At 40.1% G+C, this 23,982-nt stretch overlaps 1 protein-coding gene across 1 annotated transcript; it reads left to right on the top strand.

Moving 5' to 3' along the window:
• The first annotated feature begins 21,297 nt into the window (after positions 1 to 21,297).
• On the top strand, positions 21,298 to 22,661 carry LOC122035037 (putative UPF0496 protein 2). Its single transcript, XM_042594399.1, has one exon. It carries the CDS (start codon positions 21,659 to 21,661, stop codon positions 22,559 to 22,561), a length of 903 nt encoding a protein of 300 aa, XP_042450333.1. The 5' UTR covers positions 21,298 to 21,658; the 3' UTR covers positions 22,562 to 22,661.
• Positions 22,662 to 23,982: the final 1,321 nt, after the last annotated feature.

Raw genomic sequence — 23,982 nt, 5'->3', positions numbered from 1 at the left:
AAATTCTATAATTCAGTGGGAGCATCATTTAATTAAAGGCCTAATTAGATGATTAATAGAATGTAACACCCACTAAGCTTTTAAGATAAATATGAGAATTATGAATTTGCCTTAGAAAAATATTAGTAGAATGTTGAACCAAAAATAAATAAAAAGAAATAAAAATAGGGAGTGGTCAAGGATTGAACCTTGAACCTCTCATGATGTAAATGATAGGATTAATGGGTAATAACCAGTTGGGATAGGAATGATATATTGATAGCAAAGGAGGGAAACTCATGATAAGGATGAGAGTAAAAGCTAGCCAAAAGAAAGCAAGAAAAGAGCAAGAGAAATGCAACTTGCCTTCCTTCTTTTCTCTCCCTCTTCCTCTCCCTTTGCCATGACTTAAAGAGGACAATTAAGGGGATTCATTCCCCCTTGTTTCATCATGAATGATGAGAACAAATAAATAAATAAAATAAAAAGAAGAAAAAAAAAGGGGGCTAAGGGAGAAGGAAAGCAAAAACCAATTTTGCTACCTCTTCCCCCTTAACACAAAAGGGAGCATGTAAAGAGAAGATTTTATTTTTCTCTCATTCTCTCCTCTCCACCACCGAGAGCCTCAGCCCCCTCTCCTCCATTTTCGGCCCCCAAAACAAGGTTCCTCCTAGGATACAAGGAAGGCTACCAAGGGAAATCAAAGGAGGAGAACAAGAAGAAGAGACCCTTTCTTCCATCACCACACTTTTGAACCACAAGCGAAAAGGAAGTAAGTATCCCCTCACCTGTGGTACAAGTGGTTTTAATGTGTTTTTGGATTTTATGAGGATTTTAAAACTTAGAAACAAAGTTGTGAAAATTCGGCCAAAGAAAGGACTTGTTGATCCTAGGAATGTTTAATATAAGCCTTGATTCATGATAATTTTTCTATGCTTTGTAAGATGGTTTTCTCTCATATTTTTATATATATGTGATGCTAGATTAGAGATGTACCTAAACCTAGAGTTTCGGCCAAAAAGGTTTTATAAGGGCTAGGGAATTTATTTGTTTACCTAACTTGCACAAAACCCTCTAAATAAATGGTTAAGGATCCATTATTGTTTTCATACTTGAAGGTTACTTGGAACCAAAAGTACCCCACTCACAAGTTTCGGCCAAGGAAGGGTTTAGGGTTAGGAAGACTTTGAATTTAAACTCACCATGTTTATATGATAGAATATAGAGTTTCTTAAAGAGTTGCATGCTTGTATGTTGATAGAAACTCATGAACATCACTTTTAATGTTTCGGCCATGGTAAGGTGGATGGTTTAGAATAGCTTAAACAGATTTTTAACATGCTCAAAACCTCCATGACAATAAGATATGAAAGTTGTTTGATGCTCCCATGCTTAATTAGAGTATAGGAAAATTGGTTGCATGATATATGATAATTATGACCACAAGGGTCCTAGCTTGTTTGTGAACCAAACTTATATGTATAGTTCCTTTGATGTTTTTGCCATAAAACTTGTTTAGGTTTTCCATACTTTAGGCCACCTAAAACCTAGTTTAAAGACTTGGAAGGTTTCGGCCAAACATATGCTATGAGATAAAGAAAGGAAAAACCTAGGAAACCTAAGACACAATTTAAATGTATGTTTATAGTGCTTGACTTTTATACATGTTATGAAATGTGTTATGACTTTCTATGCTTTTATTCCATTTGAACAAATTCCATGCTTGATGAGGTTCGGCCATGTAGGGTTTAAAGACCTAGAAACCTTAAAATTTAGACCTCATGTGTTAAAGATGCTTCTTATGAAATTGAGATAACATGTTGATTGTGTTCACATGCTTATATATTTAACTATGATTCAAATGGACACCTTAAAGTCTCGGCCATGAAGGGATACATGCCTTAGAAACCCTAGAACTTACATTGAGCATGCTCATGTCACTCTCCATGGAATATGAAATGTAGAAAGCTAAAAATTCACATGCTATATGTTGTTAGTGACCTAAATTGATGCTAAGGGAAGTTTCGGCCATGACCACTTGTATGATGCCATTTATAAATTTATACATGATGTTAGAGTAAGTTCACATGCTTGTATGCTTGCTTGAAAACCTAAACGAGTACTTGTAAGTTTCGGCCATGACATAATTTTAAAGGCTTAAAGGATTTAGGAACTAACTCAATTGTGCTTACCATATTCCTTGAAACAAATGCTATAAATATGGTTAAGGTCTCCATGCTTTATGTCATTTAGAACCTTGTTTCACACTTGTTAAGGTTCGGCCAAATGAGGTTTAAGGACTTGGAGAACTTAGAGTCCAAGTAAATCTTGTTTATAATACTTCCTATGAAAATGATATGTGGATGAATTAGGTTCTACATGCTTGGATGTTGTTTAAAACCTGAATTGGCACCTAAGAGGGTTTCGGCCAAGATAAGAACCCAAAGGATTAGGAAGCTTAGAACCCAAATTAATCATGTTACATTGTTCCTTATGATTGGATGAGCACATGATACACTTTTATGCTTAGACATGTATGCTTGTGAGCTATACAAGATGAGAATTTCTACGATATGTTATGAGTTCAAAATATGCATGCTTTATTTTATGATATGTGGGTAAATTTTACATGCTTTGATGATATGATATGAGCTGAAAATATGCATGCTTATGTTATGATATGTGGTTAAATTATGCATGCTTTGATGCTATGTTTAGTGCTTAAAATATGCATGCTTTCATGATTTGCTATGTGGTTAAATTATGCATGCTTGATGATATGCTTTATGCTTAAGATATGCATGTTTTTATGATCTATGCCTAAGTGATGCATATTGTTATGATATGATGTATGCCTAAGTGATGCATACTTTTATGGTATGATGTATGCCTAAGTGATGCATACCTTTATGACATGATGTATGCCTAAGTGATGCATACCTTTATGATATAATGTATGCCTAAGTGATGCATACTTTTATGACATGATGTATGCCTAAGTGATGTATGCCTAAGTGATGTATACTTTTATGATAGGATGTGTGCCTAAGTGATGCATGCTTTTATGATGTATGATATGTATAAGTATGACATGTACTTTACTTTATATGGCTTGTACCAAGGGTGGGCTCCATAAGCGCCCCGGGGTCGATGGAATAAGACTCGGGCCTCATTAGGGATGGGCTCCTAAGTGCCCCTAGGTCGATGGAGTAAGACTCGGGCCTAGTATGTTGCCTTGTAGGGTTCAAGACTTGCTACCTTGGACCTACATAGGTTCCGCGCAATATGTAAGTGGTACATAGCCGGGATCCCCTTTAAGTTGAGATTATGTTCAAGTATATATGTAAGAAGAAATGGTTTTAAAGATCATGAGACATACACATGTTTTTCGGATACATGTTTTTCAAAATCATATTGCATATACCTTATGATGATTTATGATATGCCATGGTTAGATATGATTATGTTATGTTCCATGATATGTCCATGTGTAGGATATGCCATGACTCCTTATGATGATATGCCATGATTAGATACGATTATGTTATGCTTCATGCTATGCTTTACGCTATGATATGCCATGACTAGTTATGATTTCTTCATGTTGCATGATATGCTTAAAAGAGTATGTTACATTATGTCATGACTAGTTGAAATGGTGCCATGTTGAGACATTCTTTGATTATACTATAATTTTCAGTTTTAGTGAGTAGGAAAGGAACTTACTGAGCCATGAGTGCTCACAGCTTACTGTCCTTGTACCACAGATAAAGGAAAAAGCTGGATGAGCTAGAGGAGCAGCAGGAGAGGCAAGGAGATGTGTGTGGCAGTGGCTAGGCAACCAAATAAGAACCTGCTTTAAAAAAAAAAAAAAACTTTTAAAGAACTATGCTTTGGTATCATGAATTGTAGTACCGTATGTGTGACTTGATGTTATGTTTCTACTAATTTTGATATCATGTTATTGAGGCCATGGTAGTGTAGTTCGGATTTGATGAAAGGGAAAACAAAAGAAAAGTTTTTATTAAACTAAGAGGATTATTTTAAGTCTTCCGCTGTTTTAAAAAAAAAAAAATTGTACATAGAGTATCGTAGCCCCGTCCCTTAGGGTTAGCAGGGAGGGAGGGCGTTACATAGAATATGATATTTATTTTTCTGCATTTTCTATTGTAGATAACCATGACGTCAAATACGAACTCTTTCTCCCTGCGTTCCGTCCTTAAGAAGGACAAGCTCAACAGAGCTAATTTCCTAGACTGGTACAGAAATCTGAGAATAGTTCTCACACAAGAAAGAAAACTGTAAATCCTGGAGCAGCCCATTCCGGAGGCACCTCCTACCACTGCCACGCGAGCTGACCGAGATGCTTACAAGAAGCATCAAGATGACGTATTAGATGTGTCTTGTCTCATGCTCGCAACCATGAACTCTGAGCTTCAGAAGCAATACGAGTTGATGGGTGCTTTTGATATGGTTGAACATCTTCGTCAACTGTATCAAGGACAAGCAGGGCACTGGAAGAGGAACTGCACAGGATACCTGGAAGACCTTAAGAAGAAGAGAAATAAGATTTCTACTTCAGGTATACATGTTATAGAAGTCAACCTCTTTATTTCTTCATATTGGGTATTAGATATCGGATGTGCTTCTCACATTTGTACTAATGTACAAGCGCTGAGAAATAGCAGAGCATTTGTAACACCCCTAGAAAGCCTAGATAAGAAAGTAAGAATAATGAGAGTTTGAAGGTAGTGAAAAGAAGGTGTAAATATTCTAAGTTGAATATTAAGATGGGAAGGATTTAGATGATTAAAACTTTATGAAAGAAAATAAAGTTGAGAATATAAATCATCTATATTTATAATACATGGAATTAATGTAAACAAAAGGAAGGAATATGAGATAATATATATGTGTATGAAATATTTATGCATAATGCATAATATGGTGATATATGAATTATTATGTACAAAAGAATATCAATAATATGTTAGAAGAGAAATAGGATTGAACCTTGGACCTCTTGCAAGGAACATGTATAGGATATCAAAGGGGATAGAAGAATTATTGATAAGGAGAAAAAGGACTAAGTAGTTAAGAATAAGAAAGGATTCTTTTTACTTAAAAGGAAAAGGAAGTAAAAAGAAGTAAAAATATACATAACCAAGTTTTGATCCTTGGTTCTCTTGTGGATGCATGCATATGTTAACCAAGTGTGATAGGAGAGGATATTGTAAGAGGAGAGATAGGAATTTTAATTAAAGGAAAGAAAAGAGAGAAATTAAAGGAAAGAAAAGAGAGAACTCAAGAAGCATTTCTCTAGAATATTCTTATCATTAAAGAGGAGAAATAAATAAGGAGGATGAATCAAGTCAAGTTTTCCTCCCCTCATTTTAGTATAAATAGGCATGGAGGGGTGGCTTCATCCTCAACTCACTCTCCTCCTCTTCTCCTAGAGGTGTCGAGACACTCCCTCTTTTCTTTCTTTCTTTTTGTTGCCGAGCAACACAAGAGGAAGAAGCCTCCTCTTCTTCCTCCTCCTCTCCACCAAAAGACCTAGCCACTTCTTCCTCCATTGGTGCCGAGCAAAGCAAGCAAGGAAGAAAGGTCCACAAGCAAGTTCTCAACTCTAGGAAACTTAAGCAAAGAAGGTAAGCTTCCCCTCACCTGTGGTACAAGGCTTCTTATGTATTTTCAGATTTTTTTTTTTATGAGGATTTTTAAAGCTAGAAAAAAATTTAAGAAAATTCGGATTCAAAAGGGTTTTAATGCTCTCAGGTTTAATTGGAATGTAGAAAATTAGTTACATGATATAAGACATGTAAGATCACAAGAGTCCTAGCTTGTTTATGATCCAATTTTGTGTATGATGTTCTTAGTAACTTTTGCCATGATATTTACTTAGGCTTTCCATGCTTTAGGCCACTTAAGAAACCTAGCTTAAGGACTGGTAGGTTTCGTCCATGAAGGAAAATAAAAGAAAAGGGGAAAGAAACCTAGGAAATGCTATACATAATGAGAAGAAATGAAATTATGTTATGTAATATGCTATGATAGGTTATAGCATAGGAAATTCTATACATAATGAGAAGAAATGAAATTATGTTATGTAATATGCCATGATATGTTATAGCATAGGAAATGCTATACATAATGAGAAGAAATGAAATTATGTTACGTAACATGCCATGATATGTTATAGCATAGGAAATGCTATACATAATGAGAAGAAATGAAATTATATTATGTAATATGCCATGATATGTTATAGCATAGGAAATGCTATACATAATGAAAAGAAATGAAAAAGGGAATGCATGAAAGATTGTTAGGGACATGATATGATAGTTATGCATGATAAGTTATTTTTGTATGGTTTATACCAAGGGTGGGCTCCGTAAACGCCCCGGGGTCGATGGAGTAAGACTCGGGCCTCGTCAGTAATGGGCCTCTGAGTGCCCTAGGTCGATGGAGTAAGACTCGGGTCTCGTCAGTAATGGGCCTCTGAATGCCCTAGGTCGATGGAGTAAGACTCGGGCCTAGTATGTATGCATGGTAGGGTTCAAGACTTGCTACCTTGGACCTACCTATGACGCGCGCGCATTATGTATGTGGTACAAACCGGGATCCCCTGGTTTGGATCCCCTCTAATGATGATATTAATTTCAAGTACTTATAAGTATAAGTTTTCAAATTCATGATGCATTGCCTACATATGTGCTTGAATTATCTGATGATTAGATATAATGTCATGTGATATTATGATATGAATATGAATATGATACCCTTGTATGTCGTATGCTTATGATACCTCGCATGATATTGATATGCAATGATATGAATTCGGTTTTAGTGAGTAGGAAAGGAACTTACTGAGCCATGAGTGCTCATAGCTTACTTTCCTTGTACCGCAGATATGGGGGATGGATATTCGGAACGACGGAGCAGCAGGAGGAGCAGATAGTGATGTGTGTGGTGGTGGCTCGGCAAGAACGATTCGGACAAATTAATATTTTTAGTTATATGATCAATATATGCACATTCGAACTAATCAGAATATGCGATATCATGCTTATTTAAGAAAAAGGAATGATTTAAAATTTTCCGCTGTTATAGTATAACTAAAGCATGTACGTAAGTAGTATAAGATCGTAGCACCGCCCTTGGGTAAGAAGGGTGGCGTTACAGGTGGTATCAGAGCGAAGTTTTGCCAGCTCACTACACACACATCAAGCTCCTTCATGTCGCTCCAAGTAAGTACAGTTGCTTAATTTATATATATGCAAAAAATAGTATGATACTCTAGGATGCATGAATGGTAGCCTAGGAAGGATACCTTAAGTTATACCCTAGAAAATGGTGCATGATGATAAGTAGGTGATATTCTAGGATGCATGAATGGCAGCCTAGATACAAGAACCTTAGGCTATAACATAAGAGGAATAATGAATCTTTAAAATCTTGTAGAAATGGACTATATCCCGTTCGAATACGATCCCGAGGATGTAGAATATTTTGGCGAATACCTCGAGTTCGCGGATGAACCCGATATGCTGGAATACTTCGACAACTATGTGAGCGACTCGGAATCTCCGGAACACGGCGAGTTTGGAGAGGAAGATCTCGAGGAAATCGAGGAAGGGAATTCGGACGATAATGAAGATGAAGATTCAGAAATTATGTAATATTATGAAGGAGAGAACGAGTTTCCTGAGATGGGCGAGGATGAATTTAACCTTGCTGAATACATGGAAATGGGTTTCAACCCCAACGATATAATAGACTTCAAGTGGGGACTGAACAACCTCGAGGGGGAACTAAACGAAGACCCGATGGAACCGGACGAACATGTTGAAGAAGACGAGGGAATGGATGAAGAGACAATAATCGACCCGGAAGAGGCATCGGAGATTCAACCTCCGATAATGCCTGATCCACCCCAGAATGATCTGGGCAAGTCGATACAGGTTGGGTTGATGATGACTACTGCTATCATGTCCTTTATGGCAGGAGTAGTCACAACCTACCTGGCCTTTTAAGAGAAGAAGTTATGAACAAAAAAAAAAAATGATAATACCATCGGCTAGATCTTGACGCGTATGAATGGTAAGGTAATCTAAAGATGATATGACAACCTAAGAAAGAATACCTCAACGATAACCCAAACATGGCATGAAACCTAGACATGATATGTTAAGATATTCATGCATAAATGATAACTTAGACTAATCTTATTATCATTTAGGAAAATAAGTATGACTAGAAGACGAAATGCCAGAACGGAGGAGACCGTACCTCCACCTGATTGGGCACATGTAGTTACTGAGCTACAACGACAGCTTACGGAATAGCAACAGATGATTGCTGCCATGATGAATCAACAAGGGAATCCTGCTACCCCAAATCAGAATAATACGCCAACCATACCAGTAGTTGAACCGGAGCCAGTAGCAGCACCGGTACCACTAGTGAATCTGGCACCGGTAGTTCGTCAAGAGGCGTATCTGATCCAGTGGCAAAGACTGAGGCCAGAGAAATTCTCTGGTAATTGTGAAGCATGGGACGCACAAGCTTGGTTTAAGACAATGGAGAGCATGATAGAACTATTAGACTGGCCTGAGCATGAAAAGGTCAAATGCGTATCATTCTGTCTCACGGGAGACGCCCGAATGTGGTGGGACAGAGTGAAAGTGAAAAGACCAGAAAACCAAATGAGTTGGGCAGATTTTGAGACGGAATTCTTCGAAGAATTCTTCCACACTCGGGTGACAAGTAGGCACTATGATGAATTCACCGAATTTCGGCAAGGTGACCTAACGGTAGAAGAAGCGATGAAAAGATTCAACCGCCTGGCACGACTATGCCCGGAATTAGTTAGGACGGAGGGAGAAAGGGTCAGGCTTATGCTAAAGATGCTCAGAACCGAGATAGCACTTAATGTGGCCGGCGGAGTTAACAGGCCGCGGACCACAGAGGAGTTAATTAGCAGTGCCCTGAATACTGAACACTACCTGAAGGCACTAGGCAAGGACAAGAAGCAAGCTCAGATGGAAGAACTGGAAAATATCAAGGCCAACTGGAAAGGGAACCACGGTGGAAAGGGAAAGCGACGGAACGACACTAAGAATGGTCCGTCCAACAAGCAGCTCAAGTTTTCTCAGTGCAATACATGTGGGAAGAAACATCCAGGAACATGTCGTACGAGCACTAATAAGTGTTACAACTGTGGGATAGAGGGTCATAAAGCAAAAGACTGTCGTAAGGGCAAAATTAAATGCTACGACTGTGGACTGGAAGGACATCTATCTAGAGACTGCCCTACCAAAACTAAAGCACCACAGTATGTTCTGAATCAAGGTGGTCCCGCAAGGTTACACCAACTGCAGACTTCTATTGAGGGACCTTCAATGAGTCAAGGGAGATTGGAAGTTCCACCAACGTCTAAGGAATCTGAGCAGAAATTGTCATTCTAAGTTCGGGGACGAACTTTCAATAAGTAGGGGAGATTGTAACACCCCTAGAAATCCTAGATAAGAAAGTAAGAATAATGAGAGTTTGAAGGTATTGAAAAGAAGGTGTAAATATTCTAAGTTGAATATTAAGATGGGAAGGATTTAGATGATTAAAACTTTATGAAAGAAAATAAAGTTGAGAATATAAATCATCTATATTTATAATACATGGAATTAATGTAAACAAAAGGAAGGAATATGAGATAATATATATGTGTATGAAATATTTATACATAATGCATATTATGGTGATATATGAATTATTATGTACAAAAGAATATCAATAATATGTTAGAAGAGAAATAGGATTGAACCTTGGACCTCTTGTAAGGAACATGTATAGGATATCAAAGGGGATAGAAGAATTATTGATAAGGAGAAAAAGGACTAAGTAGTTAAGAATAAGAAAGGATTCTTTTTACTTAAAAGGAAAAGGAAGTAAAAAGAAGTAAAAATATACATAACCAAGTTTTGATCCTTGGTTCTCTTGTGGATGCATGCATATGTTAACCAAGTGTGATAGGAGAGGATATTGTAAGAGGAGAGATAGTATTTTAATTAAAGGAAAGAAAAGAGAGAAATTAAAGGAAAGAAAAGAGAGAACTCAAGAAGCATTTCTCTAGAATATTCTTATCATTAAAGAGGAGAAATAAATAAGGAGGATGAATCAAGTCAAGTTTTCCTCCCCTCATTTTAGTATAAATAGGCATGGAGGGGTGGTTTCATCCTCAACTCACTCTCCTCCTCTTCTCCTAGAGGTGCCGAGACACTCCCTCTTTTCTTTCTTTCTTTTTGTTGCCGAGCAACACAAGAGGAAGAAGCCTCCTCTTCTTCCTCCTCCTCTCCACCAAAAGACCTAGCCACTTCTTCCTCCATTGGTGCCGAGCAAAGCAAGCAAGGAAGAAAGGTCCACAAGCAAGTTCTCAACTCTAGGAAACTTAAGCAAAGAAGGTAAGCTTCCCCTCACTTGTGGTACAAGGCTTCTTATGTATTTTCAGATTTTTTTTTTTTTTATGAGGATTTTTAAAGCTAGAAACAAATTTAAGAAAATTCGGATTCAAAAGGGTTTTAATGCTCTCAGGTTTAATTGGAATGTAGAAAATTAGTTACATGATATAAGACATGTAAGATCACAAGAGTCCTAGCTTGTTTATGATCCAATTTTGTGTATGATGTTCTTAGTAACTTTTGCCATGATATTTACTTAGGCTTTCCATGCTTTAGGCCACTTAAGAAACCTAGCTTAAGGACTGGTAGGTTTCGGCCATGAAGGAAAATAAAAGAAAAGGGGAAAGAAACCTAGGAAATGCTATACATAATGAGAAGAAATGAAATTATGTTATGTAATATGCTATGATAGGTTATAGCATAGGAAATGCTATACATAATGAGAAGAAATGAAATTATGTTATGTAACATGCCATGATATGTTATAGCATAGGAAATGCTATACATAATGAGAAGAAATGAAATTATGTTACGTAACATGCCATGAGATGTTATAGCATAGGAAATGCTATACATAATGAGAAGAAATGAAATTATGTTACGTAACATGCCATGATATGTTATAGCATAGGAAATGCTATACATAATGAGAAGAAATGAAATTATATTATGTAATATGCCATGATATGTTATAGCATAGGAAATGCTATACATACTGAAAAGAAATGAAAAAGGGAATGCATGAAAGATTTTTAGGGACATGATATGATAGTTATGCATGATAAGTTATTTTTGTATGGTTTGTACCAAGGGTGGGCTCCGTAAACGCCCCGGGGTCGATGGAGTAAGACTCGGGCCTCGTTAGTAATGGGCCTCTGAGTGCCCTAGGTCGATGGAGTAAGACTCGGGCCTCGTCAGTAATGGGCCTCTGAATGCCCTAGGTCGATGGAGTAAGACTCGGGCCTAGTATGTATACATGGTAGGGTTCAAGACTTGCTACCTTGGACCTACCTATGACGCGCGCGCATTATGTATGTGGTACAAACCGGGATCCCCTCTAATGATGATATTAATTTCAAGTACTTATAAGTATAAGTTTTCAAATTCATGATGCATTGCCTACATATGTGCTTGAATTATCTGATGATTAGATATAATGTCATGTGATATTATGATATGAATATGAATATGATACCCTTGTATGTCGTATGCTTATGATACCTCGCATGATATTGATATGCAATGATATGAATTTGGTTTTAGTGAGTAGGAAAGGAACTTACTGAGCCATGAGTGCTCATAGCTTACTTTCCTTGTACCGCAGATATGGGGGACGGATATTCGGAACGACGGAGCAGCAGGAGGAGCAGATAGTGATGTGTGTGGTGGTGGCTCGGCAAGAACGATTCGGACAAATTAATATTTTTAGTTATATGATCAATAAATGCACATTCGAACTAATCAGAATATGCGATATCATGCTTATTTAAGAAAAAGGAATGATTTAAAATTTTCCGCTGTTATAGTATAACTAAAGCATGTACGTAAGTAGTATAAGATCGTAGCACCGCCCTTGGGTAAGAAGGGTGGGCGTTACAGCATTGACGAAGGGCGAGATTGACCTACGAGTAGGCAATGGAGCACGGGTTGCTGCTGTTACAGTAGGAACTTACTATCTATCTCTACCCTGTGGGCTTGTACTAGAATTAGATGAATGTTGTTATGTGTCTACCTTGACTAAGAACAAAATTTCAGTTTCTTGTTTGGACAAGAAAGGTTTTTCATTTATAATAAAGAACAAATGTTGTTCAGTTTATTTAAATGATATGTTCTATTGTAGTGCACCTCTGATGAACGGACTCTATATTCTAGACCTTGAGAACCCTATCTATAACATAAGTACCAAGAGGTTCAAGTCAAATGACATGAACCAAACCTATCTCTGGCACTGTCGCTTAGGTCATATAAGCGACAGTGCTTGTCCCAGCTCCATAAAGATGGTTTGCTAGACTTATTTGATTTTGAATCATATGAGACATGTGAGTCATGCCTCCTGGGCAAGATGACCAAGACTCCCTTTAGTGGACATAGCGAGAGAGCGACTGACTTGTTAAGACTTATACATAGTGATGTATATGGACCTTTCAATGTCGCTGTTAGGGGTGGTTATAGGTACTTCATTACATTTACTGATGATTTCAGTAGATATGGTTAACACATAAGTCAGAATCCTTTGAAAAGTTCAAGGAATTCAAGAATGAAGTACAAAAATAGCTTGGCAAGAGTATTAAGATACTTCGATCAAATCGAGGTGGAGAATACCTTAGCCATGAGTTTCGTGACTATCTAGCTGGGTGTGGGATTCTATCTCAACTCACTTCTCCTGGAACACCACAATGGAATGGTGTATCCGAAAGGAGGAATCGTACCTTATTAGATATGGTACAGTCTATGATGAGTCACACAGATCTTCCTACATCTCTTTGGGGCTATGCTCTAGACACAGCAGCTTACATTCTCAACTGAGTTCCATCTAAGGCTGTAATAAAGACACCATATAGGATATGGACTGGGAGATATGCCCAGGTGTCTTTTATGAGGATTTGGGGTTGTGAGGCTTACGTTCGACGTCAAGTCTCGGACAAATTGGGACTCAAATCCGACAAGTGCTATTTCAAGGGATATCCCAAGGAAACGAAGGGATATTACTTCTACGTTCCCAGTCATCACAAGGTGGTTGTGGCTAAGACTGGGATATTTCTAGAAAGAGATTTTGTTTCTAGAAAGACTAGTGGGAGTACGTTCGATCTTAAAGAAGTTCAAGATGCGAACAATAGCACTAAAGCCTCGATGGAAGTTGAACTGGAACCACAAAGTGTTGTGGATGATGTTGTTCCACAAGGAGTTGAGGAACAACTGTTAGTTAGAGCCCTAGAGCCAATCATTTGATGATTGTATGGACTCATTGTATCATATTCTTGTATATTAATAAAGGCATTTGGATTTTGGTTATTATACTTACTTGTATTGGTGCCAAATAAACTAAGTATAATAATGTCCTTGAGTAGATGGTTCTCACCTATATCAATCGGTTAGTTGAACCGATAGTGAGATGATATAGGGAACACTACTCTTAATCATTCCTAGTCGAGTATTAGCATTCAGGGACAATGTTAATGCAATAAGACTAGCATGTAGGTCAACTCGATGACTTTATCTCACAAGTCATAGATATAGAGATATCAAGTTGACACATGGGTATGCATTAGAGAATGTATACTGAATGACCCGCCATGAGAAAGTATCATGAATCGTTATATGAGTGTCATATACTTTCTCATGTGGCTATTAGTATGACTACTAGTCCTTAGACCTGAAGTCACCATAGATCCCTACATAAGGAGTTATGTACTTTAGTTTCGTCAAACGTCACCCGTAACTGGGTGAACTATAAAGGCGATTACTGGGTATGTAACGAATTATGCAGAGGGATGTGAGTGATGTAGATGGGATCTATCCCTCCTATATGACGGGAGAGACATCAGTATTCCTGATAGAGTGAGACCACGAAGTGCATGGCCATGCCCAAATGAGTCAATATGAGATATTGAGCTCATTTGATTTAGTGAGTCTACTTGGAGTTCAGGATTTAGATTGATCAGAGGATGACACGGTCTATGCCTCAGATTGATCAATCTAGATGTCTAGGATAGAAGGACAATGTCATATATTGTGAGGAGTCACAATTAGTAGTCACAAGGTGATGTCGGATCTCGACATTCTTGTAACTTGGGTAGTAATGATGTATTGCTAGATACCGCTTATTACTTATGCTTCTAAATGAGTTTAGGGGCATTGCCAACGTTACAAGAACCTATTGGGTCACACACAAAGAACAAGTGGATGGAGATTAGGTTCATATGATGAACCAAAAAGGATTAGATTCATTTGATGAATCAAATTGGATTAAGAGTAATCCTAATTGGGCTAATTGAGTTGGACTCAATTTGATTCATGTGTTCAATGAGTCTAATTTAGATTATGACTCATTGAATCAATTTAATTAAATGTATTAGATTCATTATATTAAATTGGTTTGAATCAAATGGTTGGATTAGATCAACCTTTAGAGAGATTAAGTCAAGTTTGACTTGACTTGAGAGGAAGAGTAAGAGTCAAGTTTGACTTGATCCTTTTGCCACATCATTAGTGAGTTGGTAAGAGGTGGACCAATCATAAAGTGCCACATCATCAAGAGAATGCCACCTAATGGAAGTTACATTCTCTCCTTTGCTTTAATGTGGCCGGCCACATTAATGAAGGGGGTTACATTTGGTGTGGCCGGCCACTAAGGGAGGAAATGAAATTGATTTTCATTCAAGGTGAGAATTTATTCCATCTTCTCCAAGCTCTCTTCCTCAAGCTCTCCCTCTCCTCTTCTCTTGACCGAGAGTTTTCAAGCAAGAAAGAAGGAGAATGTGTTTGAGTTTCATGATGAAAAGGTAGAGTGATTGTCACATAGAATTCTCTTATCTATCTTTTCTTTTCCCAAATCCTACCCGAGAGCCTTAGAAAGTGCTAGCACACTTGGGGCTCTCTTCTCCATCCTTTGAGTGTGAGAGACACTCCTTATTCGTGTGGATATCATTAGAGGAGTGTCTACGTTGACACTCTCGAGATCCGGCATACCGTTGGACGAGCGGAATTTGCGAGGGCACGCTTCAAGGGTAAAATTCTTGACACATAGATCTAGGAGTAGATCTAGATATTTTTGAAACTCGTACTTGTATTTCGTTCAGTTTTCCTTTCATGGATCTACGGCTTTGGGTGATTCGGGGTTTCCGCGACGTGAAAAGCGATTTTCGCGGCCCGAAAAACCCAACAACAATAACCAGTTCAATTAGACATACCTCTTCGCAGGTCTGATAGGGTACGTCGTCAGCCTGAGAGATACTCATTTCTCTTGTCTGACCATGATGACGTTGTGCTCATAGAGGATGAGCCCACCTCCTATCAAGAAGTTGTGATGAGACCAGATTCCGGGAAATGGCTAGAAGCCATGAGATCCGAAATGGAATCCATGTACACTAACCAAGTCTGGACTTTGGTTGATCCACCTAAAGGGGTCAAACCCATTGGGTGTAAGTGGGTCTTTAAGAGAAAGACTGACATGGATGGACTTATTTATAAGGGTCGCTTGATAGCTAAAGGTTTCAAGCAAATTCATGGTATTGACTATGATGAAACCTTTTCTCCAGTAGCGATGTTTAAGTCCATTCAGATCATGCTTGCTATTACAGCATACCATGACTATGAGATATGGCAGATGGATATCAAAACTGCATTTCTAAATGGAAACCTGCTCGAGGATGTATACATGACACAACCTGAGGGTTTTGTAGATCCACAGCATACTGGCAGAGTATGCAAGCTGCATAGGTTCATTTATGGACTAAAGCAAGCTTCTCGAAGCTGAAATCTTCGATTCGATGATGCAATCAAACAGTTTGGTTTCATCAAGAATGAAGATGAACCTTGTGTCTACAAGAAAGTTGTAGGGGACATAGTTATCTTTCTCATATTGTATGTGGATGACATACTACTCATTGGGAAAGACATCCCTTTGCTACAGTCTGTCAAGACTTAGCTAGGGACTTGTTTCTCAATGAAGGACTTAGGTGAAGCATCCTGCATTCTAGGCATACAGATATATAGAGATAGATCTAAAAGATTGCTTGGCCTAAGTCAGAGTACATATATTGACAAGGTACTCCTCCGGTTTACCATGAAGAACTCCAAGAAGGGATTTCTGCTGATGTCACATGGCGTGAGTCTTTCGAAGACTCAAGGTCCCTCTTCTAGAGAGGAGAGAGACCGCATGGATCAGATCCCTTATGCCTCAGCCATAGGATCTATCATGTACGCCATGCTATGTACTCGTCCTGATGTCTCGTATACTTTGAGCATGACGAGCAGATACTAGTCAGATCTAGGTGAAAGTCACTAGATAGCGGTCAAGAATATTCTTAAGTACTTAAGAAGGACTAAAGAATATTTCTTGATATATGGAAGTGATGACAAGCTAGCTATAAAGGGTTATAGTGATGCCAGCTTCCAGACCTACCAGGAAGATTATCGATCGCAGTCAGGGTTCATGTTTTGCATAAATGGTGGTGCTGTGAGCTGGAAGAGTTTGAAGCAGGACACAGTTGCTGATTCTACAATAGAGGCCGAGTATATTGCTGCATCAGAAGCAGCAAAAGAGGCATTTTGGATCCGCAAGTTCATCACTGAACTTGGGGTGGTTCCTAGCATCGCTGACCCTATTGAGCTCTATTGTGACAACAATGGAGCAATTTGCGCAGGCTAAGGAATCTCACTCACACTAGCGGACCAAACACATACTACGGCGCTTCCATCTCATTCGAGAGATCATCGATAGAGGAGATGTGAAGATTTGCAGAGTACCCACAGAGGCTAACATCGCAGATCCCTTGACCAAGACTTTGGCACAGAGAAAGCATGATGGTCACACTAGGTCATTAAGCCTTAGAGCCTACACTGATTGGCACTAGTGCTAGTGGGAGATTGTTAGTTAGAGCCCTAGAGCCAATCATTTGATGATTGTTGTATGGACTCATTGTATTATATTCTTGTATATAAATAAAGGCATTTGTTTTGGTTATTATACTTACTTGTATTGGTGTCAAATAACTAAGTATAATAGCGTCCTTGAGTAGAGGGTTTTACCTATATCATTCGGTTAGTTGAACCGATAGTGAGATGATATAGGGAACAATACTCTTAATCATTCTTAGTTGAGTATTAACATTCAGGAACAATGTTAATGCGACGAGACTAGCATGTAGTTCAACTAGATGACTTGATCTCACAAGTCATGAATATAGAGATATCAAGTTGACACATGGGTATGCATTGGAGAATGTATACTAAATGACCCGCCATGAAAAAGTATCATGGATCGTTATATGAATGTCATATACTTTCTCATGTGGCTATTAGTATGACTACTAGTCCTTGGACCTGAAGTCACCATGGTTCCCTACATAAGGAGTTACATACTTTGGCTTCGTCAAACGTCACCCGTAACTGGGTGGACTATAAAGGCGATTACTGAGTATGTAACAAATTATGCGGAGAGATGTGAGTGATGTAGATGAGATCTATCCCTCCTATATGACGGGAGAGACATCGATATTCTTGATAGAGTGAGACCACTAAGTGCATGGTCATGCCCAAATGAGTCAATATAAGATATTGAGCTTATTTGATCGAGTGAGTCTACTCGGAGTTCAAGATTTAGATTGATTAGAGGATGACACGGTCTATGCCTCAAATTGATCAATCTATATGTCTAGGATAGAAGGGCAATGTCATATATTGTGAAGAGTCACAATTAGTAGTCACAAGGTGATGTTGGATCTCAACATTCTTGTAACTTGGGTAGTAATGATGTGTTGCTAGATACCGCTCATTACTTATGCTCCTAAATGAGTTTAGGAGCATTACCAACGTTCAAGAACCTATAGGGTCACACACAAAGGACAATTAGATGGAGATTAGGTTCATTTGATGAACCTAAAGGATTAGGTTCATGTGATGAACCAAATTGGATTAAGAGTAATCTAAATTAGGCTAATTGAGTTGGACTCAATTTGGTTCATATATTAAATGAGTCTAATTTGGACTTAGACTCATTGAATCAATTTAATTCAATGAATAGGGATTCATTAAATTAAAATTGACTTGAATCAATAGTTAGATTTGATCAACCATGGGAGAGAAGTGGTCAAGTTTGACTTGACTTGAGAGGAAGATGAAGAGTCAAGTTTGACTTGATCATTTGCCACCTCATTGGTGAGTTGGAAAGAAGTGGACCAATGATGATGCTCCACATCATCATGGTTGCTTAAGTGAGATGTCACCTCATGGGAGTTACCAAGAGTTGTGACTCTTGGCATCCCATGGAGGTTACAATCTCTCTTAAAGTGGTCGACCACTTTAGATGAGGGAGTTAGTGCATTTTGTGTGCTTGAGGTTCTCTCCATCGAGTTGTTCATGTGGATACACATAGAGAAGTATCTACTTTGATACTCTCGAGGTCCAGCGACGAACCTTCGACGAGCGGGATTGTGAAGGCTTCGCATCAAGGGTAACCTTTTTCTTTTGTAGATCTAATGTAGATCTAGGAGTAGAAAACATGTATATGAAGGTTTTACATATTTTTATTACTTTGCACGGATCCATGGCATGGGGGTTTCGGGGTTTCCGCAACGCAAAAAATGATTTTTGCGGCCCGAAAAACCCAACACCAGACTCTTGCCCTAACATGATTTATAAGCGAGCATGCTCTCGCGGCCAACAACCTCTCAGTCAGCGTTCCATACTCTCGCCCCGACGTGAGTTATAAGTAGGCATGCTCTCGCAACCAACAACCTCTCGATTGATGTTCCAGACTCTCACCCTAGCGCGAGTTATAATCGAGCATGTTCTCGCGACCAACGACCTCTCGGTCAGTGTTCCAGACTCTCCTCCTAGCGTGAGTTATAAGCGATCATGCTTTTGCAACCAATGACCTCTCAGTCGGTGTTCCAGACTCTCGCCCTAGCGTGAGTTATAAGCGATCATGCTCTCATGACCAATGACCTCTTGGTCGGCGTTCCAGACTCTCGCCTTAGTGCGAGTTATAAGAGAGCATGCTATGACGACCAACGACCTCTCAATCGGTGTTTCAGACTCTCCCCTCAGCGCGAGTTATAAGCGAGCATGCTCTCACGACCAACGACCTCTTGGCCGGCATTCCAAACTCTCGCCTCAGCGTGAGTTATAATTGAGCATGTTCTCGCGACCAATGACCCTTCGATCTATGTTCTAGACTCTCGCCCCAGCGCGAGTTATAAGCGAGCATTCTCTCGTGACCAACGACCTCTCGGTCAGTGTTCTAGACTCTTACCCCAGTACGAGTTATAAGTGAGCATGCTCTCTCGACCAACTACCTCTCGGCCGACCTTCAAGAATCTCGCCCCAGTGTGAGTTATAAGCGAGCATGCTCTCACAACCAAGGACCTCTCGGTCGGGCTACAGACTCTTGCCCCAGCACGAGGTATAAGAAAACACGGCTCTTGCGACCACTTGCCAACAACATGATCATTTGTTTTGCCTTCATCTGTTCAAACATCGCCGCCATTACCGGGCCAATAGCAGCACTAGGACAGCGATACAACTTTCAGTCTTTGCAACGATAGTCAGTCACACACTAGTCCCTTATATGCAGGTTGAGTCACAAGCGTGCCAGGGTCTAGTCAGTCGAACTTGAACCTCCTTCAATTAGACTTGGAGGGGAGGCTTGTGATACGATACTTAAAGGAGGGGCCTGATAAGGCCAAGTGGTCAAAAATCAGTGGGACATGGCAGTCAATAGTCAAGGGGGTGTGATAGTCAAAAGTTAAGGAGACGTGACAGTCAATAGTCAAGAGGACGCGGCAGTCAATAATCAAGGGAAGCCAGGAGTTAGACCGCCTCACGTCATCATCCACATAATTCCTGGCCGATCACAAGCAGGGCAGGTCTCTAGATTTAAGACGTAAGACGAAGCTTGGACTAGGTCCTAGCCTGCCCCCGACTAATCTAATTTCCCCAGCTCAGGATTTATGGATGGTCCTGGTACTTTTACTAAGACAACTCCAGTCCGGCTCTTTAGCGGTCAAATCGTAAAAGATGAGTCCCTCGCCACAGTCTTAGATAAAACTCGGTTGGTTCACCACAGCTCATCATCAAGGCTCAGTCCTGGTAGCACATCTAAGTGGTCATCCCGAGCTGGCTATAGTTGAACATGGGCGTGACGGAAAGCATTAAGTGATAAAAAATGCAGAGAATCGTAACCTCCTGTCAGAAAATAACTGCTAGATGCTAGGAAATATTCCAGTGGTCTGCCACTCCCTGAGAGTGGAACCTTCCTTCTACCAATAGGAGGCCACCATACATCCTCTCTCACCCGACAAACCTTGACACCCGACAATCTCTAACAACGGTCGGGCTCCAAAGGTATGCAGCGTCATATAAAAAGAGAGGTCCTCTTTCTTGGCCAGGCACGAATACATACGCACTCGTCTTTAATAGTTCTTTTTTCCATCGTACACTGTTTTTCTGGGGAAAATGACCTGACTTGAGTGTCGGAAGACTTTTCCCCTGATTTTTTATTTCTAACGCTCCATATGTTTGTCTGAGTGTGTGCAGAGTCTAAGTACCACCAGTTCTCATACTACAGACCTTGGGATTCCACGTGTGGGTTCGTTTTTCCGACTCGCATATATAGGGTTCATCAAAATCACCTCTCCGTCAATATTAATGTTATCTCCGTTGGTCTCCGTCTGATTCAGATTTCGGACATGATCATTTTATTTCTTAGTGGATGAAAATATGAGAAGTAAATGATTCGCAGATGAATTGCGAATTTATCTACGGATTATTTTTAAGCTATGTAACTAGGAATTCTATTTTAATTTCTGTGCAATTAATGCCTCTTTCGTCCACCACTCTCCAAAGTAAACAGGGTATAACCATCGAAAGTGTGAAAGGAAATCACACATGAAATTGGTTGCAAGAGATCATTGTCAGTGCCTAAATCAAAATCTGGCTCGTGCAAGTTTCGTCAATCCGAAGAATATCTCAATTCTGAAGAATAGTAGAATTAAAGATTATGCAGAACGCAGCCGAAGCAGCAGGCAGTTCCGCATTTCAAGGCTCCAAGATATGTGAGATTCAATGACCTCGACGTCCCATTTGGCAAATATCCTTTTCATCGTCTGATATGATTAATTCAGATATCATCAAAATACAGCAGGTACTACACATTTTACATATATAAACTCGTATACATCCTTCTTTCTCCTCCAACACAAACTTCATGCAACCAAAGAACGTGTGTTTGTGGTTGAGCATGCAGTATCTTTGAGAAAACGACAGGTACGCTCGCATTTATGTGCCACGGACAAGAAAGATAGCATTTGTGGAGAAGCAGCAGGATGATTAATTGCATCCCAGCATGCATTTAATTTCCTCTCCCTCATTGCATATCTATTTCTGAGTTCTGATTCTAATCTCTGAAAAGTCGTAAGATTTAGTCTTCTGCTTCAAGTAGTTTGACGTTTTTGTTGTCTTTTTGATTGTTTGTTAATCGGATTGCTCTGATAGTTTTCATGGTGGTTTCTCAGATGGGGAAATCAGTGGAAGAGGAGTACTTGTGTGCGATCCGAACCAGTTCCTACACCAACTTGTGCCTCCAGGTCGAGGAGGCCTTGTCAGCGTCGGCATCGGCGCCGTCTCCGTCTCCGGACTACACTGTCCTTCTGCAGCCGGACCAGGAGACGCTCGCTGGCATCATCCGCGATGCGCAGCCACGGCTGCCGCGCCTCGTCGTCGCTTTCTTCAACACCACCTCCCGCGCCTGCCGCTCCTGCGGCTCTCTGCTCGACTCCATCCACAGCGCGCGCGCGAACCAGGCGCAGCTGGGAGAGGCCCGCTTCGCTGCCGGGGCAGGCGGCGGATCCTTCGCCATCGCAGGGCTCCGGCGGTTCCGCCGGCAGCGGAACCCCTTCAGTGAGGAGGTGGAGCTGGACGACCCGGTGGCGCAGCAGCTGATGATGACGCATCGGCAGCTGGCGGTGAGTCGGGGGAGGCAGCGGCGGCGGAGGATGGCGGCGCGGTTTTGTGGCGGGAGGGAGGGGGCCGAGGAGGAGGGGAGGGAGGCGGCGCAGGTGGGGGCGGCTGCACGGGGTGCGTTCGCGTTGGAGAGGGACATGGACACGTTGGGGAGCATGGTGAGGAGGGTGCGGGAGGAGATCGATCACGCGCGACAAGTGATCAGGATGCTGATGGTGGCGGAGGCTGAGGAGGAGGAGGAGGATAAGGAGTGGCCGTCAGGGGTGGAGCGGGTGCTGGTGATGGCGGAGGAGGTGGTGCGGGAGCTGGGAGCGAGGGAAAGAGGGTTGATGCAGCAGCTGAGGGAGCTGGAGGAGTACATCTTCTTGTGCTTCATCAACATAAACAGGACTAGGAGAATGGTGGTGCACCACATCCAACTTCGCCACACGTCTCAATGAGCACTATCCTACTGTCGGATGCCGCCAGCCATTCGAATCCCAGCCACACAATATCTATCGTACTGCCGAGATCAATTGAACCAGAAGCTCATGTTTGTTTGTGCCATTCTACTTTATTTTTTGAGCTAAGGGGTACAGCTAAGGGACTGTTTTTTTCTTTCTCATTATAAATTTTAAATATTTTATTTTTCTATTTTAGAGATTAATTATAAGTTAAAAGCAAGTGCGTATATATAGAAGTACTCAAATTTCAACACATCTTCCATGTTAAAGCTAAGGACATTACCCACGACTTATACTACATTCAATGCGAATGCATGCGAAGCGTCCGTGAAGGAGCGTTCGTTTTTCTTGCCATCAAAATCTTAATCGACTGTAGCTAAAAGTTCTAAATCTGAATTAATTTTGAAGATTAGCTTCACACTTGAGCTGCCATCAAAATCTTAATCGACTGTAGCTAAAAGCTCTAAATCTGAATTAACTTTGAAGATTAGCTTCACACTTGAGCTTCTCTCATCGGATTAGGTTTGACCTTCGCTAGAGCGCACAGCCCAAATGCCATATCTCCTTTCCTTACGATATTTGTTCTCTGTTATTGCTCATTAGTCACCCCCACAATTGTCTTTGTTGTTTGACACCCAGGATACTGAGTCCCTCCATCTCATCAAGACCTGGCCCTGGCCCAGTTCCACAAGCAGATCTGTCATCCAGCCTGGTGCATGTGGCATCTAGCTACATCGTCTTCTAGTACTCTTAATCTTTAGGGCGCTCCGATGCTTGAAGACTAGCGCTCCCTAACGCTACCTAATGAGTCTAATCGCCTGATCACTACTGTTTGGCACCTCCTGGTATAAAAATGATTCGCTTGACTCTCCGAATTCAATCCATTAAGGTCTCCCCTCTAAATAGACTGAATCTCAAACAACCCCCCTACACAATGAATCTAATCTCTTAAAAGATTTTGGACCCTAAACCATTAAAAGTATGACCATGATAGGAGTAGGCCATAACAAGTAGATCCGACCATAGTTCGAAACCGACAGTTTGATAGTTCGAAATCAATGGTTCAACAGTTTCAAGAATTAATGTCGACTTTAACCTTAACTGTCCAAAATGATTACGATTCACAGTTCAGAACTACTAATTACAGTTCGGTTCATGATTGCAACGATTCAAGATTATTATTTTTTTTTAAAAAAAAATATTTTAATTTTTTTTATTCAAATAAGGGTAGGACTATAAATGAATCAAACGTTCATAAATAAGTTTGGTATTCAGCTTGATAAAATCTTGTTTATGTTCATTCAATACACATAAGATCAATTAAATAAATAAATTTGAACAACTCGTTAAACTAAATAAACAAGTTTGAATACATGTATTCAAATCGTTAACGTTCGTAAATAATATTTGATACGGTT

Source organism: Zingiber officinale, chromosome 11B (genome assembly GCF_018446385.1).
Source record: "Zingiber officinale cultivar Zhangliang chromosome 11B, Zo_v1.1, whole genome shotgun sequence".
Lineage (NCBI taxonomy): Eukaryota > Viridiplantae > Streptophyta > Magnoliopsida > Zingiberales > Zingiberaceae > Zingiber > Zingiber officinale.
The sequence above is the reverse complement of the archived record's forward strand: the minus strand, read 5'-3'. Positions and strand labels throughout refer to the sequence as shown.